Here is a 21,779-nt window from a genome sequence, read left to right on the forward strand (position 1 = left end):
AGAGAATATTCAGCTATGGCACGGTGCAAGGGGAGAATTTTCCTTTAAGTGTGCAGCTAAGACCTTTAACCTCAAGTTTAATTTATGGGTGCTAAATTTTGAAAGAATCTCTGGGTTATACCTATGTTGGAGAAGATCAAAATCATATTCTGTTTGAAGCATGTAGATCTGAAACATCCTCCATGATGTTAATGAGTTTAAGGTTGAGTTAACTTAGTGCTTCTTCATTTGGGCAAATCGAGAGAGAAGATTGGTGGCTCATGAAATAATTAGGTTTGTTTCGTCAGATATCCTCCCCACGAACAGGTTGTTCGCTTATAAATTTATTTGTTACAAGTAAAGCTTTTTTATGACTAGAATCTTTTATAGTTAATTTTTTAACTATACAGGATTGTGATGTATAAGATGTTAATTCGGATTGACACCATATAAATTTGACACTAAACGAATTTGACACGACACAAATATATGAACACGAATATGACACGAATTTTTACTCATGTCAAAACTTTCAACGCGAACACAACTCGCATATTTTTGGGGTTGACACGACAAAACACATATAATGCGCAAATTGAAATTTATGAGTTTTTGACATCAATACAAATTACGTTTTGTACGGGTTAACACGACACGATACGAAAATCACATTACATAATTACCCTTACATCATAAGGTGTAATCAGATGTATATGTTGATCAAAACGGTAAATAGCTAAAAAAATACGGGTCAAATGTATGTTTGTGCGTTGATATGTGACACGACACGAATTTTTGCGTGTCATAATTTGCCAACACCAACATGACACGAATTTAAATATGGGTCTACCCGAATAGGAATTTTTGTGTCATATTTATGTCATGTCAGCATGCCGGGTTAAGAATTGATGCCTCTAGATCCACTGAGCATTCCAGTTTGTAGGAGTGTAAATAGGACATGCTAGGCCAGACTTTGACCTTAATAGCCTCAGCTTATGTAAAATTTTTAGAGCCTACATTAATCTATTAGCCTATTAACGACTTGGTTTATGGGCTTGACATGACTATTGTAAAAAATTAAAAAGTCTAATATGGCCAGACTTTGACCTTAATAACCTAAGCCTATGAAATTTTTTTAGAGCCTACATTGGTCTATACGCCTATTAAAGACTTGGTTTATGGGTTTCACCTGACCCGACCTATTGTAAAAAATTAAAAAGCCTAATATGGCCTAAAAGGCCTTCTATCCTGCCAAGTTACAAACAAACTAAAATACAAATTTCAAATTTCTCATTCATCACATTGTGTTTCCTGCTGGAGTTCAAATTGTAAAATTTCTAAAACATTTTTTTAACAAAATAAAAAAAAATTCTTAAATAATATTCATAAGAACACATGAAAAAGTTATTTTTGGGAATTTTTTCTTTGCCCTTGACATCCTTCACAATCTTTCACGAGCCTTCTTATCTTTCTCCTCTTTTGGTTAATTACTTTCAAATTTTGCACAGTTGAAATATTATCTTCTTGAAAAATAAAATCAATAAAAAAATAGTTATTTTAAGAAATAAAATTTCATCTATTCCAAAAAATAAAAATAACAGCTCTTTCCTGAAAAAATAATAACAAATCATACAAGATAAATGATAAACTACTTTTAAGGTGAAATAGCATTTTTTCAAAAAAATAAAATTTCAAATGCACATGTAAAGTCATGGAAAATTTTAATGTATAAGATATAACAAATAACAGCTCTATGATTAGTTTAAAACGCATAATACAAAAGGCTATAATCTCAAAAGCCGAATATCAGGCACCATAATTGTTTTTGAAAATTCAGATATATTTAACTTTATATTGAAAAATTCATCCATTTTTCAAAAAATTTAATACCTTCCCTACAAAAACTAGACAGCATAACCCTTAACCACTATAACCCGAAATTTATTTCCATTTTTCCAAACATTTGCTATATATTATTTATATATTATTCTAGATACATCCATAACAAATCCCACTGCAGCATAGGGGAGCATAATAGCTAACATAAGCAAGCCAATATAAAAAGCACAAAGAACAAATCAGTTTCACTAAAATCATAGTTACATAACATACCGTATTTTCCAACAATGCTAGCCTTCTTTGTTATCTTAATCTACAAAAATGAGATAGTATCAACTCAAAACAATGATGCAAAATAAAAAGAGAGAAGGGGAATAGGGCAAAATTTTAACACCATACATTCTTCTGTACTGAAAAATTACTGTGTTGGAAAATGAAGTTAGGTGTGAATTTGTGATAGAAAGAGTAAAGAAAGGGGTGGAGTAAGAGCGTAAAAACTAAAAAGGCACAAGGAAAAAAAAAAAAAAAAAAAACAAACTAGCGTTAGAATGATAGTGAACTATATATATTATAAATATATAATTTTATTAAAATAATTATAATAGGCTAGCTGCAGGCTTTTAGGCTAGATTTTTTAAAATGGATCTTTGACCTAATTTCTTAACGAATTTTTTTTTGAAAGTCTTAAACCGCTAGCTCTATTTACTAAACAGATGAGGTTAGACCAAACTAAGGTTGACCACCCCTTACCTGTTTGTATTGTTTATCTGTTCCTATTGTTGTGTTGTGGCCTGTGGGCTTCGCTCTCCTGGGCTTTGGAAACTAAATACTATTGCCCAAAAAAACAAACTCAACAAGAAAAAAAAGGTTAATGAATATAAGTCCAATATCAGTATTTAATATAAATACAGGTGCGCAATATATATATATATATATATATATATATATATGTATATATATACATATATATATGTGAGGTAGTATCCTTTCACATCGGTGTCAAAAAAGATCAATGACTCTGATTTCTAAACATGTGACACCATTGATCTTTTTTGTTCTAACGTCTCTAAGATGAGGTGTCAAAGGATCCTACCTCTATATATATATATATAAATATATTAGAAAAACAAATATTATGTTGTGGAAAAAATTCTTAGGTCATGTCATATAGAGACAACTAATTATGGAGTCCATCATTTTTAAAATAAAAAATAAAAGAATTGATGGACTCATTTGTGTATTTCTGTAGAAATTTTTTTTGTACTATATGAAAGGAGAAAAACATTAAACTAAAATATAAAATAAACATGTGAGTGTAACGTACTAATTAACATAAACATTTTTGTCGTCACTTTGGGACAAAGCAACCGAAAAACAAGGGATGGTGTCTACTCGTCCGATAGGTGTATCTTAAGTTCCTCAAAGCTTGTATTACCATATGCACACTGAAAGTTAGTTGGAATCATACATCATAATTGAACGTTAGTTGTCATCACTAATCATACATCTTAAATGAGCAGTTGTAATTAATGAATTAATATTGTTAAAGATAAAAAGGGATGTTTAATTAGTAGGTGTTTGACCATGAAAGGATAGTACCTAGTGGTGGTACCCCGTTGGACCAAATTAAGTAGCTGAAAAACAAGGGAAGCCATATAATATTGGGGTATATTTGAGGTATTGGGAAGAAAACTTACGTATGTCTTCTAGTTGTTTGTTTTTAAAATTACTAGTGTATTACCCGTGCGATGCACGGAAAAAAAAAAACCTGTTTGTTTGGTGTGGTTGGCCGGCCCTTCGGGCCGAGCTCATTTTATCACTTCTAACTATTATCATTTTATATCAGCATGTAATAGATTTCTATATTTATCCTGTGATCATTTCAAAATATATCGCTATACTTTAGCTTGTCCTGTGGTCATTTCAAAATATATCGCTATACTTTAGCTAGTCTTGTGGTCATTCAAAAATTACAAAGTTTGACTCGACTTCTTTCAGTATTTCTCAGAGATGGACTTTCATTTATTACACTCGGATTTACAAAATAATAATAGATAATTATTTTTTGCAAGAATTTGTGTCGTTAGTATCTGAAATTTTACAAATTTATATTTACAAAAATTAAAATCAGATTTAGGAATTTAATTATAAAATAAGAAGGATGAAATTTTAATATAATTATAAAAATATGTTGACAGGAGGGTCGAGCAGGCCCTCCAGGACAAACCCAGTTTTTCACCTTTAACTATCAGCATTTTACGTAAATAATTATTTTTTTGCAAGGATTGGTGTCCTTAGTATTTTGAATTTTACAAATTTGTATTTACAAAATTTGAAATCAGATTTAGGAATTTAATTATAAAAGAAGAAGTATGAAATTTTAATTTAATTACAAAAATAAGTTGGTGGGCCGGTCCTCCGGACCGAGCCCAGTTTGCCATCTCTAACTATCAGCATGTAATAGGTTTTTGTAATAATAAATAATTATCGTTAGTAAACATTTAATTTATATTAGAAATACGGTCATTGTTAAGACCTGTTTTATAATACACTAATTTATTTTTTTTAGCAAACAAAATGTTGTTGAAAGAAAAAAAATCTATTACTCATTAAAAAAAAGATAAATTAAATAATTCAAATCATTATTAAAACTTGGTATTCTAACTTGATATCAAATGTGCTAACACACTTTCAGCTTAAATTTTATTTTATTTTTTCATAAAATAGTATGATACCAGGTGAATAACACATGTTTTATGATTTTATACATTATAAAATATTAAACGTGCGCACACACACATATATAGATACATATATATACATACATACATATATATATATATATATATATATATATATATATATATATATATATATATATATATATATATATATATATATATGAGGCAGGATCCTTTGACACTGGTGTCAAATTTAAAATTTGACACTTCATCTGAGAGCCATTAGATCAAAAAAGATCAACGACTTTGATTTGTAAACATGTGACTCCATTGATCTTTTTTGATCTAACGGCTCTCAGATGAGGTGTCAAACTTCAAATTTGACACCAGTGTCAAATGATCCTACCTATATATATATATATATATATATATATATATATATATATATATATATATATATATTGAAACGTACGATTAAATAAGTAGTATATTCGAAATTTATTTTCTTTATACTTAGATTTATTAAATTTTAATTTTAGCACCTTAAATTTTTATTATAAATTAACTATTTTACATGTGTAATCATTTATTTTCTTTATACTCTATTTAATTAAATTTCAATTTTTGATAATTTCAATTTTTGCTTTATACTCTTTTCTCACCTATCAAGTTCAAAATTTAAATTAAAAACGTTTAAATTATAAACATTAAATATTCTCCCCCAATAGATATAATAAATAATATTATTAATAGGCATAACAATTTTTCATACAAAAAGTAATGAGAAACATTAAAATAGTTTGTAAAATACTTAATGACAAACATCTTTTAACGATGCAGTAGTTGGACAGTCATTGGTCACTAAAAGGTCATTCATTTTTATATGATTAAATTTTTATATTTTATTTTTTACAGAATGATACGTGTATTTTTTTTATTAATTTTACATATTATTCAAAAAATTAATTATTTATCTTTTAATTTGTAAGTTTTGGATTAGATATACATAAATATATTTAAAATATTTATGATAATTGTTTTTTTAAAATACTTGTTCGAATTTTTTTCTCTTTTTGTATTATTTTTTTAAGTTAAATTTTTTTGTTTATTTTCTTTTATAGTATAAATATGTAATTTCTTATTTGTTTTTTGCATTTAAATTAATATTAAATTTTAAATTTTAAATATTTTTAAATTGGATTTAAATTTCATATTAAATTTAAATTTAATATCTATATATATGTTCACACTACATGCCATTTAAAAACTTTCCTTATTTACTAAATAGTTGAAATTAAAAAATATAAAATTTAATCTACAAATCGAAATAAAATAAATGGAAATTTAAGTGAACAATTTGTGGTGGTAGACAACTCATTCAATATCCACTGCTATCTACATTAGAAACTCCAAACTAATAATAACTCAATTCTTTTAAATTTTGAATTTATGTTTAAATTTAAATTTTGAATTTGAATTTGGATTTTTAATTGTAATGGTGGGAAAACTTTTGAAAAAATTGTAGTGGCAGACAACTCATTTAATGTCTCACTACTTTTCTTTTGTTGTATATTACGAGTAAAAAAGACCTCTACTTTTTTTTTGTATATCCCACTATTTTTTGTATGGGTAATTGTTAGCCCAATTAATGTTGGATAAAAAAAACAAAAATATTAAAAAAATATTGTTAAATAACAAAATTATTTATATTGTAAAATAAATTCAAAATTTGAAAATAAATTAAATGGAAAATTATGTGAATAATTTTTGGTGGCAGACAACTCATTTAATATCACATTTCTTTCTACATTAGAATTTTCAAATTAATAATAACTAACTCTTTTAAATTTCGAATTTATGTTTAAATTTAAATTTTGAATTTGAATTTTTAACTTTGTAATGGTGGAAAAACTTTTGAAAAACTTTTGGTGGTAGACAGCTCATTTAATGTCCAACTACTTTTCTTTTGTTGTATATTATGAGTAAAAAAGACCTCTACTTTTCTTTTGTTGTATATCCAACTATTTTTTTTGTTAGCCCTATTAATGTTGCATAAAAAAATAAAAAACATTAAAAAATAATAAAATTATTATATTGTAAAATAAATTTGAAATTTGAAAATAAATTAAATGGAAAATTATGTGAACAAATTTTGATGAAATTTCCAAATTAATAATAACTAAACTATTTTAAATTTAAATTTTGAATTTGAATTTTTAACTTTGTAATGGTGGAAAAACTTTTGGTGATAGACAACTCATTTTTTTTTTGATATCATTTTCCAATCTTATCGGATGTTCGCGAAGGGACAAAGACAGCTCATGTACCACTACTTTTCTTTTGTTGTATATTATTAGTAAAAAAGACCTTTACTTTTCTTTTGTTGTATATTTCACTAATTTTTGCATGGGTAATTGTTAGCCCTATTAATGTTGCATAAAAAATAAAAACATTAAAAAATATTGTAAAATAAAAAAATAAGTATATTATAAAATATATTCAAATTTGGAAATAAATTAAATGGAAAATTATGTGAAAATTTTTTGGTGGCAGACAACTCATTTAATATCACACTTCTTTCTATATTGGAATTTCAAAATTAATAATAACTAAATTTTTTTGAATTTCTATTTTATGTTCAAATTTAAATTTTGAATTTGAATTTTTAACTTTGTAATGGTGAAAAAACTTTTGGAAAACTTTTGGGGGCAGACAGCTCATTTAATGTCCCACTGCTTTTCTTTTGTTAAATATTATGAGTAAAAAAGACCTCTACTTTTCTTTTGTTGTAATCCAACTATTTTTTTTGTTAGCCCTATTAATGCTGCTTAAAAAAACACAAAAATATTAAATTTTTTTTGTAAAATAATAAAATTATTATATTGTAAAATAAATTCAAAATTTGGAAATAAATTAAATGGAAAATTACGTGAACAATTTTTTGTGGCAGACAACTCATTTAATATCACACTTCTCTCTACATTAGAATTTCCAAATTAATAATAACTCCAAATTTCGAATTTATGTTTATATTTAAATTTTGAATTTGAAATTTTAACTTTGTAATGATGGGAAAAATTTTGCTGACAGAAAGCTCATTTAATGTCCCGCTACTTTTCTATTATATAATATATTATGAGTAAAAAAGACCTCTACTTTTTGCATGGGTAATTGTTAGCCCTATTAATGCTGCATAAAAAAAACAAAAACATTAAAAAAATATTGTAAAATAACAAAATTATTTATATTGTAAATTAAATTCGCAATTTGAAAAATAAATTAAATGGAAATTTATGTGAACAATTTTTCAACCTATATCAATTTAAAATTCGAATTTTAAAAAAGAAGTGGGATGTTAATGCACATATATGCCACTAATTAATGATGAGTCTTTTGGTTTTTCGATAAATATGGAAAAAAGCATTCAATGTTTTTCGAAATGAGGGTTAACAATTTTCATATAGAAAATAGTGGGAATCTAATACAGTTGTCTCCCACTAAAAGATGTTAAATTCTTTTCTCACCTATATCAACTTCAAATTTCGAATTTTAAAAAAGAAGTGGGATATTAATGCATCTGTCTGTCACTATTTAATGCTGAACTCTTTTCGCATTAACTATTTAGTTTGAATATTTTAAATTTCGAATTAAAATAAATTATTTTCATTCTTCTGTTTTAAAATTCTATATCTCGTATGATTGTTTTTCGTTCATCTGTTTAAAATTCTATAGCTCGTATAATTATTTTTTCGTTTTTCATTTTATCATTATGAGCATTGGCAACTCCCATTTTTAAGTTAAAGTTTTATTAAATTTTCTTTTAAACTATAGGTACGTCATTTCGTATTTTTTTAAAAATTTAAATTTGAAATTTTAACTTTGTAATGATGGGAAAATTTTTGCTGACAGAAAGCTCATTTAATGTCCCGCTACTTTTCTATTATATAATATATTATGAGTAAAAAAGACCTCTATTTTTTGCATAGGTAATTGTTAGCCCTATTAATGCTGCATAAATTTAAAATTTAAAATTCTATATCTCGTATGATTGTTTTTCGTTCATCTGTTTTAAAATTCTATAGCTCGTATAATTATTTTTTCGTTTTCCATCTTATCATTATGAGTATTGGCAACTCCCATTTTTAAGTTAAAGTTTTATTAAATTTTCTTTTAAACTATAGGTACGTCATTTCGTATTTTTTTAAATATTTAAATTTTGAATTTGAAATTTTAACTTTGTAATGATGGGAAAATTTTTGCTGACAGAATGCTCATTTAATGTCCCGCTACTTTTCTATTATATAATATATTATGAGTAAAAAAGACCTCTACTTTTTGCATGGGTAATTGTTAGCCCTATTAATGCTGCATAAAAAAAACAAAAACATTAAAAAAATATTGTAAAATAACAAAATTATTTATATTGTAAATTAAATTCGCAATTTGAAAAATAAATTAAATGGAAATTTATGTGAACAATTTTTCAACCTATATCAATTTAAAATTCGAATTTTAAAAAAGAAGTGGGATGTTAATGCACATATATGCCACTAATTAATGCTGAGTCTTTTGGTTTTTCGATAAATATGGAAAAAAGCATTCAATGTTTTTCGAAATGAGGGTTAACAATTTTCATATAGAAAATAGTGGGAATCTAATACAGTTGTCTCCCACTAAAAGATGTTAAATTCTTTTCTCACCTATATCAACTTCAAATTTCGAATTTTAAAAAAGAAGTGGGATATTAATGCATCTGTCTGTCACTATTTAATGCTGAACTCTTTTCGCATTAACTATTTAGTTTGAATATTTTAAATTTCGAATTAAAATAAATTATTTTTCATTCTTCTGTTTTAAAATTCTATATCTCGTATGATTGTTTTTCGTTCATCTGTTTAAAATTCTATAGCTCGTATAATTATTTTTTCGTTTTCCATCTTATCATTATGAGCATTGGCAACTCCCATTTTTTAGTTAAAGTTTTATTAAATTTTCTTTTAAACTATAGGTACGTCATTTCGTATTTTTTTAAAAATTTAAATTTGAAATTTTAATTTTGTAATGATGGGAAAATTTTTGCTGACAGAAAGCTCATTTAATGTCCCGCTACTTTTCTATTATATAATATATTATGAGTAAAAAAGACCTCTATTTTTTGCATAGGTAATTGTTAGCCCTATTAATGCTGCATAAATTTAAAATTTAAAATTCTATATCTCGTATGATTGTTTTTCGTTCATCTGTTTTAAAATTCTATAGCTCGTATAATTATTTTTTCGTTTTCCATCTTATCATTATGAGTATTGGCAACTCCCATTTTTAAGTTAAAGTTTTATTAAATTTTCTTTTAAACTATAGGTACGTCATTTCGTATTTTTTTAAATATTTAAATTTTGAATTTGAAATTTTAACTTTGTAATGATGGAAAAATTTTTGCTGACAGAAAGCTCATTTAATGTCCCGCTACTTTTCTATTATATAATATATTATGAGTAAAAAAGACCTTTACTTTTTGCATGGGTAATTGTTAGCCCTATTAATGCTGCATAAAAAAACAAAAACATTAAAAAAATATTGTAAAATAACAAAATTATTTATATTGTAAATTAAATTCGTAATTTGAAAAATAAATTAAATGGAAATTTATGTGAACAATTTTTCAACCTATATCAATTTAAAATTCGAATTTTAAAAAAAAAGTGGGATGTTAATGCACATATATGCCACTAATTAATGCTGAGTCTTTTGGTTTTTCGATAAATATGAAAAAAAGCATTCAATGTTTTTCGAAATGAGGGTTAAAAATTTTCATGTAGAAAATAGTGGGAATCTAATACAGTTGTCTCCCACTAAAAGATGTTAAATTCTTTTCTCACCTATATCAACTTCAAATTTCGAATTTTAAAAAAGAAGTGGGATATTAATGCATCTGTCTGTCACTATTTAATGCTGAACTCTTTTCGCATTAACTATTTAGTTTGAATATTTTAAATTTCGAATTAAAATAAATTATTTTTCATTCTTCTGTTTTAAAATTCTATATCTCGTATGATTGTTTTTCGTTCATCTGTTTTAAAATTCTATAGCTCGTATAATTATTTTTTCGTTTTCCATCTTATCATTATGAGCACTGGCAACTCCCATTTTTAAGTTAAAGTTTTATTAAATTTTCTTTTAAACTATAGGTACGTCATTTCGTATTTTTTTAAAAATTTAAAATTTAAAATATTTTTTATTAACTATACATATATTTTAAAATTTTAAATATATTTTTTGTTTAATCTATAATTTTATATTAAAATTCAAATTTATATGTATATATATATACACATATATATATATGTATATATATCTTTTTCCCATTACATAAACATTAAAAGCTGAACTCTTTTCACTTATCAAGTTCAAAATTCAAATTTAAAAAATTTGAATTTTAAATATTAAATAATTTTCCACCGAATAGACATATTAATATATATATATATGCCACTAATAAATTGTTGCAGCTTCCAACTTACTTTTCAGCTCCCGATAAGGTTCAATAAATTGTTGCAGCTTTCAACTTTCGCAGCTTCCAATAAAGAGACAGTGGAAATTTAATTGTGTTTGTCAAAATTGATTTTTTTAATCGGATTTCAATTGATGTTTTAAAATTTTAAGCTTAAAAAATAATTTAAAAAGTTACTATAACATGAAACATTTCAAATTCCTTTAAATGTGAATCCAAAGCTGAAATTGAAGGAGAACGTGACACGTGATCAAACTTTCTAACAAATAGTTTTCCTTTATAATATATAAGATTTTGTAGAATAATTAGAGAAATATGTATTTTATGTATTTTTTTTAAAGTTGAAAGTCAAAAGATAAAATAAAGATAACTTAGACATGTTCTTTAAATTTGATTTTAAAATAAAATAAAAACACTTACAATTTTAATTTTTTTATTTTTTTTACAAAACGAGTATTATCAAATGAGTTTTTTTTATTTTTTTATTCAGAAAACCAAAAAATTATTTTTAGAAATAATATTCAGGCAGGACATAATTTCCCTTTGTCTAACCAAATATTCACACTGGGGTAGCTTTGATTTTTACTGTGAAAAGAATGTTAGTTGTCATCATACATCTTAGATGGGAAGCCATCTCTAATTTGGATGAGTATATCTAAGGGAGGAAAGATAGTTTTCCAAATAAACTAGTCTCAACATTTGATTCCAAAGACAAGCTTATGTCTTTGCCCTTTTTCTTGGTTTCCCAGTTGAACATGAAGTTTCTCTTGTTTTCGCTGGCATGGACTTTTGGTCTACTAGCTTGTTGCTTCACTTCTGCCTCTACAGTGGAATACACTTTCAATGTACTTTCTTATGCTCTACTAGCATGTACTTCGCGTTTTCTGTAACCTAAGTATAATAACTTTTTGTTTTTGTTTTTTGTTTTGTTTTTGGTAAATTGTGCCCTCCTTGAATAGGAACAAAAAGTCTTGCAGCTTAGCTACCTACTATAAGCAGTGTTATTAAATGTTTTTCTGAGGTTGTATGTCTCTAGTTTCTGAACGGTACATAATTAAAATTGCATGTTGATTTTCATATTTTCGAAATTTCATTTGTTGCAGGTTCAAAATATGAATATACAACGTTTGTGCAATGAGCATGTCATAGTTGCAGTTAATAGGAGTCTCCCTGGACCAACCATAGAAGTCCGAGAAGGTGACGCTGTGATTGTCCACGTGTTCAACCAGTCACCCTACAATATCACTATTCATTGGTAAACACTCCCCTCATAACACTGTCCTTCAAGAATTTGAAGAAAGTATTTTGATATCTTTTGTCAACAGCTGCTATAAACACTTTTTTGTAATTTTAAAGGATATGATGTATATAACGATCCATTTAACAAATGGACCACTTGTTTGGAGTAGAATACATAGTTACTTTAACCTTTATATTAAACAACCTTAAACATTTTGGTCAGTGACATGACTGAAAAATTTGTTTCATTTAATAAATGACTCACTTTGAATTACATATGTAGGCACGGATTGTTTCAGCGTTTTAGTGCCTGGGCAGATGGTACCGAATATATAACTCAGTGTCCAATCCTTCCTGGAAATAGTTATACCTATAAATTCAACGTCACAGGACAAGAGGGAACATTATGGTGGCATGCTCATGCATTTGATTTACAAGCCACTGTTTATGGTGCTTTCATCATTCGTCCTCGGTTGGGTCAATCTTATCCATTTCCTCAACCCTACGATGAAGTTCCAATAGTGTTAGGTACTATAAACGCTTAATTCTGTTGAATATCTTGAAGGTATATATATATATATATATAAGTCAGGATCGTTTTACATAAGTTACACTCTTAATCTTGTCCGTTGATTTCATTTTTATCTAAGGGCTCAAATTTTTTAGTGATGTGAGCCATTAGATACAAATGAATCAATAGTTAAGATTATGTGTAAGACTTCTAACTCTTACACCAGTGTAAGAATATTCTACCCCTATATATATATGGGCAGGTTATATTTACAAAATTTTTTGCTTACAAACTCTTACAAACTACACTAAGTACGAACGGTCATACTTTAATCATGCAGTGTACATTGTACAACCGGTCGTACTTAGTGTAATTTGCAAAAAAAGTTTGTAAACGGATCATATCTCATATATATACATACATATATACACACACATATATATAGGGCTAATCGTTTCTCAAGTTGCTTGAGATAATTTTATCTCCGGCTACTAAATCATAACCGTACAAAGATGGATCAATGGTGATAAATGAAGAGGGAGAAAAATGGAATCATAACTATTCAAAGGTGAATCAATTAATATAAGGAAATAAATAAATAAAACGACGTGGTTTTGGGGATATATATATATATGGGAAAGGATATTGTGACAACCAAGTTGTGTTACTACTAAGTGAGTACCAATCAATCTTACCGTTAGATCGATTATATTGATCCAACGGTTATATTTATTTCCATCTTTGTATGGTCATGATTTCCCAAATTTAATACTTTATATTTTATTTTCACCTCTGTATGGTTATGATTTTCCATATTTAATGCTTTCACTTTAAATATGAGGAATCATGACCATACAAAGATGTAAATAAATATAACCGTTGGATCAACATAATCGATCTAACGGTGAGATTGATTGGTAGTCACTTGGTAGTAACACAACTTGGTTGTCACAATATCCTTCCCTTATATATATATATATATATATATATATATATATATATAGGGCTCATCATTTCTCAAGTTGCCGGAGATAACTTTATCTCCGGCTAGTAAATCATAACCGTACAAAGATTGATCAATGGTGATAAAGGAAGAGAGAGAAAAAACGAATCATAACCATTCAAAAGCGAATCAATTAATATAAGGAAATAAATAAACAAAACGACGTAATTTTGGAGTGGCCAGAGATAAACTTATCTCAAGCTGCTTGAAAAATGTTTTTCCCATATATATATATATATAATGTTTTTAAGAATTTTATGGACTTTACAACTAAATACAATTTTACTCATCAAAAAGTTTAAAAACTTTCATTGCTTTCAAAATTATTATTTTTTTCAACCGAAAAATTATCCCTATTTCACGAGCAGCAAATGTGATTTTCTTCCCAAATAAACAGGCTCTTATATAATTCACTATTATGAAATATAAGCATTTTATTTGTAAATTACATTGATGTATAAATTTTTAATTATTATTAGTACAAGTTTAAATATTTAATATATTTAATATTATAACTAATACATGTTGGATAATGACATTTATGTTAAACATGAAACATATATAATAGTATAAGCAAATATATTTATTAAGTCGATACTGTAAAATATTTATTTAAATATTAAAGTAATTTTAGTATATTAGATTATTGTGGTTTGTTATTTCGAATTAATTTTTTTAATTCATTTCTAGTCTTTAACCTAGTGTGTGTTGTTATGAGATAAGTATAAACATCTAAAGAATTTTGTTTAAGTTTATTTTTCAGTTTCTATTTAAAAAATTTTAAATTAAATATTACTAATATATACTAAAAAAATAAATAAGAAGTTTTGAATTATAAATAAGAAACACTTTTAATTTGTTTATGTAACAGATATATGGTTTTTTTATCTAGTTATGTAACACTTTTAATTTGTTTATGTAACACTTTTAATTTTTCTATCTGTCGAGAAGTTCACCAAATATAATTATTTATTTATTTTCAAAAATTTTCGACAGAATTCATTTTACTTCGAAAACTTTTCACGGAATGTGATTTCCATCGAAAAGTCCACAAACATAATTCTTTTTCATTTTTTTTTTAATTTTTCGACCGAATTCATTTTCCGTCAAAAACTTTCGACGAAATCTGAATTCCATCGAAAAGTCCACAAATATAATTTTTTTTTCATTTATTTTTTCAACAGTTTTCGACAAAATTCATTTTCCGTCGAAAACATTCGACGACAATACTTAATACAGTTACCACAAAATATACATATTCCAAAATCAATATTGTAATTAAACAATCCCATGCATATTGTCTGTACATCTGGTTGTACAAATTGCATAGTATCTCATTTACATTTAATGAGCATCTTGTATTTCATAAAAATTAGGGGTACATTTATAATTTCTTTTTCATTTATTTTTTTCAAAAGTTTTCGACGGAATTCATTTTTCGTCAAAAACTTTTCACGGAACCTGAATTCCGTCGAAAACTTTACGATGGAATTCGTTTTCCGTCGAAATTTTGGACGAAAAACAGATTTCGTGAAAAATTTTGTCAATAATTTCAACGGAATTTTTTCCGTTGAAAAATTCCGTCAATAATAAAAACTTTTCTAGTAAACGTTTCTAATAAATTATACATTTTAATTTCTCATTTCATATAGATTGAAATAATATGTTTAATAAGAAGAAACTGAATAAATTAAAAATAGGCCCAATAATATATGGATATTACTAATTGATTTGCGTATTAGAATTTATTGAAAAAATTATTATTTTTTCAATTTTGGATTTCAATTCATAAAGAATATTTTCATTTTAAAAGTTTAGAATTAAATCTATAATAAGAAAAACTGTAGGGGAAAAAATTAAAAGTTTAAAAAGATCAAAAAATAACGATTCAAAAATGAAATAAATAATTAATTAAACAAGTTGGTTACATAATTGAAGTGCAAGAAATTACATAACAATTGAAAATATTATGTTACCATGAAGAGGAAGAACTTTTATTTTATAGACAGATAGATGCAATTATATGAAAATATTGCAATTTTTCCCTTAACAAGAATAGATGATAATCTTTGTTTTTCTTTTTTCTTTTTTTCTTCTTTATAAATGCAGGTGACTGGTTTAATGGTAATGTTGTGGATATTGATATCGAAGCACTTCACGTGGGCCATGGTCCTAACTTGTCCAATGCTTACACCATCAATGGCTTGCCAGGCGATCTCTACAATTGTTCACAAAACCGTATTTCACCTCCTTGAATAATGCTTGTGCATAAAAATCACAGTTTCAATTACCAATATTTCAAGTGTGATTACAGGATTAGTATTTTTCGTATTGTAGGTTATAATTTTATTTCCTACAAAGAGTATAAAAAGTATGTGTAGCTCATATTTTTGTTATCTCTTCTTTCACATAATCCTCTCATACGGCCCTCACAAATTTTTATATATACGTAGGATATAACGAGAAAAGTTAATTCCTACATTTATATACTTTAATATCAACCATATTCCATTTATTTAACACTTTGTAACTCTTTTTAACTTGTAAACTCATGCTCTAAATGTGTATGAATTCAGAGACATTCAAGATCAACGTGACGCAAGGAAAAACCTACTTACTACAAATGGTGAATGCTGCAATAGATAACCATCTTTTCTTCAAGTTAGCAAATCATACCTTCACAGTTGTTGCTGTTGATGCTTCATATACGGCACCGTATTTAACCGAAGTGATCTTCCTTGCCCCTGGTCAAAGTGCTGATGTCCTTTTCACAGCGAACCAAGTTGTGGGTTCGTACTACATGGCTGCATCTCCTTATAGTATTGGTGTGCCAAAGCTCGATAATACGACAACTCGTGGCATTGTCGTTTACGAGAATGCAACAATATCGAAGCCTGTGATGCCAAAACTACCAGCCTTCAACGACACACTAACCGCTTTCACATTCTGCAGTAACATCACAAGCCTAGTGGGGGCCCCACATTGGGTCCCTGTCCCTGAAAATGTGGATGAGCACATGCTAATCACCGTTGGATTGGGCTTAGATGGTTGTCCTAAGAACGTTTCATGTGAGGGACCAAATAAAAACAAATTCTCTGCGAGCATGAATAATCAATCCTTTGTGTTCCCCAAAGCGAGAGGGTACTCTACGTTGGAAGCATTCTTTTACAATTTGAGTGGGGTCTACACTGCGAATTTCCCTGACTACCCTCCGAATCTGTTTGACTTCACGAATTACAGTCTACTTATTGATTACAAAGTTATGTTTGCAAGGAAATCAACTATGACGAAGAAACTCAAGTTTAATTCAACGGTGGAGATTGTTTTTCAAGATACGGCACTTATTCATGTGATAAACCATCCCATGCATATTCACGGTTATAGTTTCCACGTTTTGGCTCAAGGATTTGGGAATTTCAACTATGCCACTGATAAAACTAAGTATAATTTGATTAATCCTCAATTCCGCAACACAATTGCTGTGCCTGCTGGAGGATGGGCCGTCATTAGATTTCAAGCAAATAATCCAGGTATACTGTATTTAATTAGTTACACTTCAACTTGATAGAAGAAATTAATCTGAAATCGACAGTGCTCGAATCAGATTAATTGGGTAATCAATAAACCGATATATATATATATATATATATATATATATATATATATATATGAAAGAGTATTACTTAGATTAAATCATATTAACGATTGATGAGAAAAATAGTGTTTGTGTAAAGTTAGTTTAATATGAAATGAACTAATCTTGGAATATGATTGATATAGCACACTTAAATGTCATGATACATTTTTGGTATGTATTTTGCAGGGATATGGTTTGTGCATTGCCATGTTGATGAGCATATGGAATGGGGACTAGACATGGCTTTGGAGGTTGAGAATGGACCAACTCCTTCAACTTCAGTCCCTCCACCACCTCCTGATCTGCCTAAATGCAATCGAATTGGCATAGTGCACAAGTCTATGTTCGAAACCAACAACGCTACCAGTTTTCTTTAAATGTTTCTAGTTGCATTATATGTATCTGTAGTATTTAAAGTTAATTTAATAACTACATATGTTGGAGATTATGAGATTGAGAGAGAAGGGTTTTTAGGTGATTGAAGAATTATATCAAGAGACATCAAATTTAGAATGCTCAATAGTGTTACCTCCAGCTTAGGAAAATCCTAGAGATAATGCAAGCTATTGGGCTCTAGCCCATATGGATCTAAATAGCCATGTTTTAACCTATTGAGCTTGTATGTGAACATACTATTGGACTATATTATTAATATATCCAACAATCTCCTATGTTCACCATACAGTACAATCCAATAGAGTGATCAATGTAATGTTCAAACAAACATGAATCATTTGCATCCAGTCCAAGACAATTAACTCGGATAAATCAAAGAGTTTTAGGGACAGGGACCCAATGTGGGGCGGTGGCGGAGGTGGTGGTGGAGGATGCTGGCCATCATTACGACCAGTCCTCATCTCCTCCAACATGACCCTTATCATAGTCATGTTCGCCAGTCGGTTTTCCTCAACATGTCCTCAATGGCTTTTCTATTCGTTTTCCTCACGGCATCCACCATAGCCTGGTTGGCCGCTCTAGCGGCCTCCTGATCGGCTTGTCTAGCCGCCTGCATCTCAGCTAATGCAGTCAGGATAGGATCAGACTGACCCTCGCTCGTCTCACGAGTTCTCCTAGGAGGTGCCGTAACTGTGCACATGTTACACAAGGATGAGTTGATCAGGCCAACACAATATGGTCACGCATGCATTATAACAGCAAAACCTAACAGAGACTCATAAGACAATTCAGAAAGGCAAAACATCTTAAGTTATTGCAATACATACAAGCTTTTTCCCTAGAAAGTGCTCTGATAGCATAAAATGTAACACTTCGTGTGCACCTGGTGTATTAAACATATAAATGGTAATAAGCACAGCCCATTAAATACGGAAGCTAAAAATTTCCATTTATGAACCTTATTATATTAACTCAGTGAATCTTTTTCAAAAATCGCTTGTATGCAAATTGCAACAAATAACTAATCTGAATAACCTCATAACATAAATAATGTATCAAATCATGGAACTACAACACGTAGACCAGACAATCCAAATACAATAATGCAACTGTAGTATGAATAACACAACTTATTCAAATGTGGCATGGACAACCCCCCATGCTCACCAAATAAAACAACATAATCAAATCATGTCTCAAGTAAAATAGCCATCAAGACATAACAGCAAGGCATAAATCATAATAAAATGGCAAGGGGTAAAACCGATGACACGAAAGCTTACCTGCAGTGCAGAAATCCCTATCCAAAGGCTCGGTATACACAAATACACCAATAGTCACACAATCCGACAATTGCAATCTGTTTTATATCAACAATATTATTAATAATCAGAATCCGAAATTTCATATCAATTGAGCAATGCTTTCTTTTTCGTTTAGTGCCTCAAGTTCCTCCTAAAGCCATAATTATAAAATATCGACCCTCTTTATCATTCATATTTATATTTTCAACTGTAGCACTGACTCCCTAGGATACCATACCGTAATTAGGATTTTCCTACTCATAAGAACTGGTTTCTGATCTTTCTGACAAGGGGTAATCGATTACCACACTTTGCGTAATCGATTACTCCACATGGTAATCGATTACCACGCGGACAGAATACGAAAACTGCAGATTTTTCTGCATAATCCGGGGGTTACATGGCTTCCAAGGATCCAAGGTCCAATTTTTCATCAAACAGAAGTTCAAACCACATGATTAAACATAGATATACCATATTTGAAATGAATCATTAAAGTTTCCCCTTTTTACTTCACAAAATAAGCCATTTTCAAGAAAATGCAAGGGGAATGGTTTAAAGTTACCTATGGACCGTTGAAAACGGAAAAATGGGGAATGTAACACCCCGTATATATCCGGTAATATTATCATACTATCGTATTAAGCTGCGCTTAATTAAAATTGCGGAATATCTTTTTCTTTTCAATTATGATGTCATTATCATTACCAACTTGCTTATTAATCAATTAATAAAACATCACCTGTATGCAATTGCAATAAAACAGCTAACTGAAATACCTCATTAATTAAAACAACATAATGTACGTCTCTAGTCACGGAACTACAACGCGTAGACCGGACCAACTATCAGTTTATACAACTCAACTCAAAAGTACTAACAACATAGTGGCATAGACAACTCCCATGCTCACCCAAATAAGGAAACAAAGCCCAACATAAGTCTCAACATCAACAACATAATAATAATGTGGAAAACATAAATAGCATCCAGTCCATTCATGCTAGCAAATAAGCAGTAATATCATCAACTAAGCTCTGGCCTCCTGCCACCAGAGGCATCAGTCACCATACTACTTGAACCTGAAATAAGCATTCCCCAAACGTGGGGTGAGATCTCTAAACAAGAAATCTCAGTAAGACAAGGGGTCCTCAAGGGTCTTCCACCCGAAGCTCACTTACATGTGCAATATAAGTTTAAAAGCAGTTCATCAATATTATTTCTGAAACAATGCAATGCAGCAAATAATCATGTCATGTGTGTCAATTCTATTATACTGGCCAGAGAAATGCAGGATTTATATACGTATAATACCCACAAATAGTGCAAGATGTTACTTGCATCCACCCCAGATCGCCGTCTTGTATGACGCCACATACTCAGGCTTACCGTCAAGATGGAACAACACATGCATATTAAAAGCCATTACACATAAAGCTTAACAGCATCTCAAATATTCAAAACATGTAACACAATATGCATATAACCATACCCCCATGGGACATGGTGGAACCACAACATGGCTAAACCGAGGACACGAAAGCTTACCTTGCAAGCTAAAACCCAAAGCCAAGAATCCACAGCTCAAAGTCCAAACACAGCAGATTCACAATCTGTTATGGACCAACAATACATCAACAATCATACTCTACAAGTATACAATATAAAGACAACGCCTTTTCATTACGTTTTACTCAATTTTATAAGAATTAACATATTTTTCTTATATTTTTTCGAGCACCTTTCCGGTACGCGCTTTTCATAGCCAGTACCAGTTTCTGGCTCCAGTTCTTATTATTTTGACTTGAAACTCGTTTTACAAGTCCTACATATTATTCTAGTAATTATCATGCACATATTATAATTTTATGGGATACTTTTTCGGTACACTTTTATACCGACTAGCAGAACCGGTATCTGCCATTTTCTTCCGAAAAACGACTTTCACCATTATTACTCACTTACTATAATTATTAGAGCCTCATAATAATTATTAGGGTCAATTATGAAATTATTTTCTAATTTCACATAGTTAATTAATTAACTTCCTTAATTAACGGTGCGGGTTCTTACATTCACCCCACCTTTTTAGGATTTTGTCCTCAAAATCAGAATATACCTGTCTCGGAAGTCAGGATACTGCCGGAGAAGCTCGTCATCTCGCTCCCAGGTACACTCCTCAGGAGTCCTTCTTGACCATTGCACTTTGACCATCGGAATGATCTTGCTCCTCAGCTGCTTCTCGCCACGATCGAGAATCTTGTGTGGTCCGACGGGAGTCTTTAAGTTCCCCCGAACCTCCACATCATCTGGTTGCACCACGTGCGAAGGATCCGCTACATACTTGCGTAGCTGAGACACGTGAAACACGTCATGGATGTTGGCCAAGTTCGGAGGCAAGGTAAGCCGGTAGGCAACAAGTCCTACTCTACCAAGAATCTGATAGGGCCCAATAAACCATAGGCTCAGCTTCCTCACTCCGAGTTCCCGTCCAACACCGACGACAGGTGAAAGTCTCACAAACACGTGCTCACCCTCACTGAACTCTAGTGGACGATGCTTGACATCGTAGTAACTATTCTGGCGATTCTGCGCCTGCTTCAGCTTTTCCCTGATCATCTGGATCTGCAGGATGGTATCTTGGACAAAGTCCAAGCCAAACAACTCATGATCCCTAACCTC

General features: G+C 29.3%; 1 protein-coding gene across 1 annotated transcript; it reads left to right on the plus strand.

Moving 5' to 3' along the window:
• Window positions 1-11,762: 11,762 nt before the first annotated feature.
• On the plus strand, window positions 11,763-17,774 carry LOC133300892 (laccase-7-like). The gene is made up of 6 exons (XM_061500474.1): window positions 11,763-11,852; window positions 12,111-12,262; window positions 12,530-12,774; window positions 15,870-15,998; window positions 16,337-17,290; window positions 17,584-17,774. The coding sequence occupies exons 1-6, from the start codon at window positions 11,763-11,765 to the stop codon at window positions 17,772-17,774; spliced, it is 1,761 nt and encodes a 586-aa protein (XP_061356458.1).
• The last annotated feature ends 4,005 nt before the right edge of the window (window positions 17,775-21,779 follow it).

Source organism: Gastrolobium bilobum, unplaced genomic scaffold (genome assembly GCF_033153095.1).
Source record: "Gastrolobium bilobum isolate Gb01-03AN ecotype WA unplaced genomic scaffold, APGP_CSIRO_Gbil_v1 utg8957, whole genome shotgun sequence".
Lineage (NCBI taxonomy): Eukaryota > Viridiplantae > Streptophyta > Magnoliopsida > Fabales > Fabaceae > Gastrolobium > Gastrolobium bilobum.

What these genes read in the sequence shown, in the direction of transcription:
- LOC133300892 (XM_061500474.1), top strand. Translation starts at nt 11,763, where the DNA reads ATGAAGTTTCTCTTGTTTTCGCTGGCATGGACTTTTGGTCTACTAGCT. An exon ending in TGAAGTTCCAATAGTGTTAG is followed by an intron (nt 12,775 to 15,869) that starts GTACTATAAACG and finishes TTATAAATGCAG; the next exon opens with GTGACTGGTTTAATGGTAAT. An exon ending in CTACAATTGTTCACAAAACC is followed by an intron (nt 15,999 to 16,336) that starts GTATTTCACCTC and finishes GTATGAATTCAG; the next exon opens with AGACATTCAAGATCAACGTG.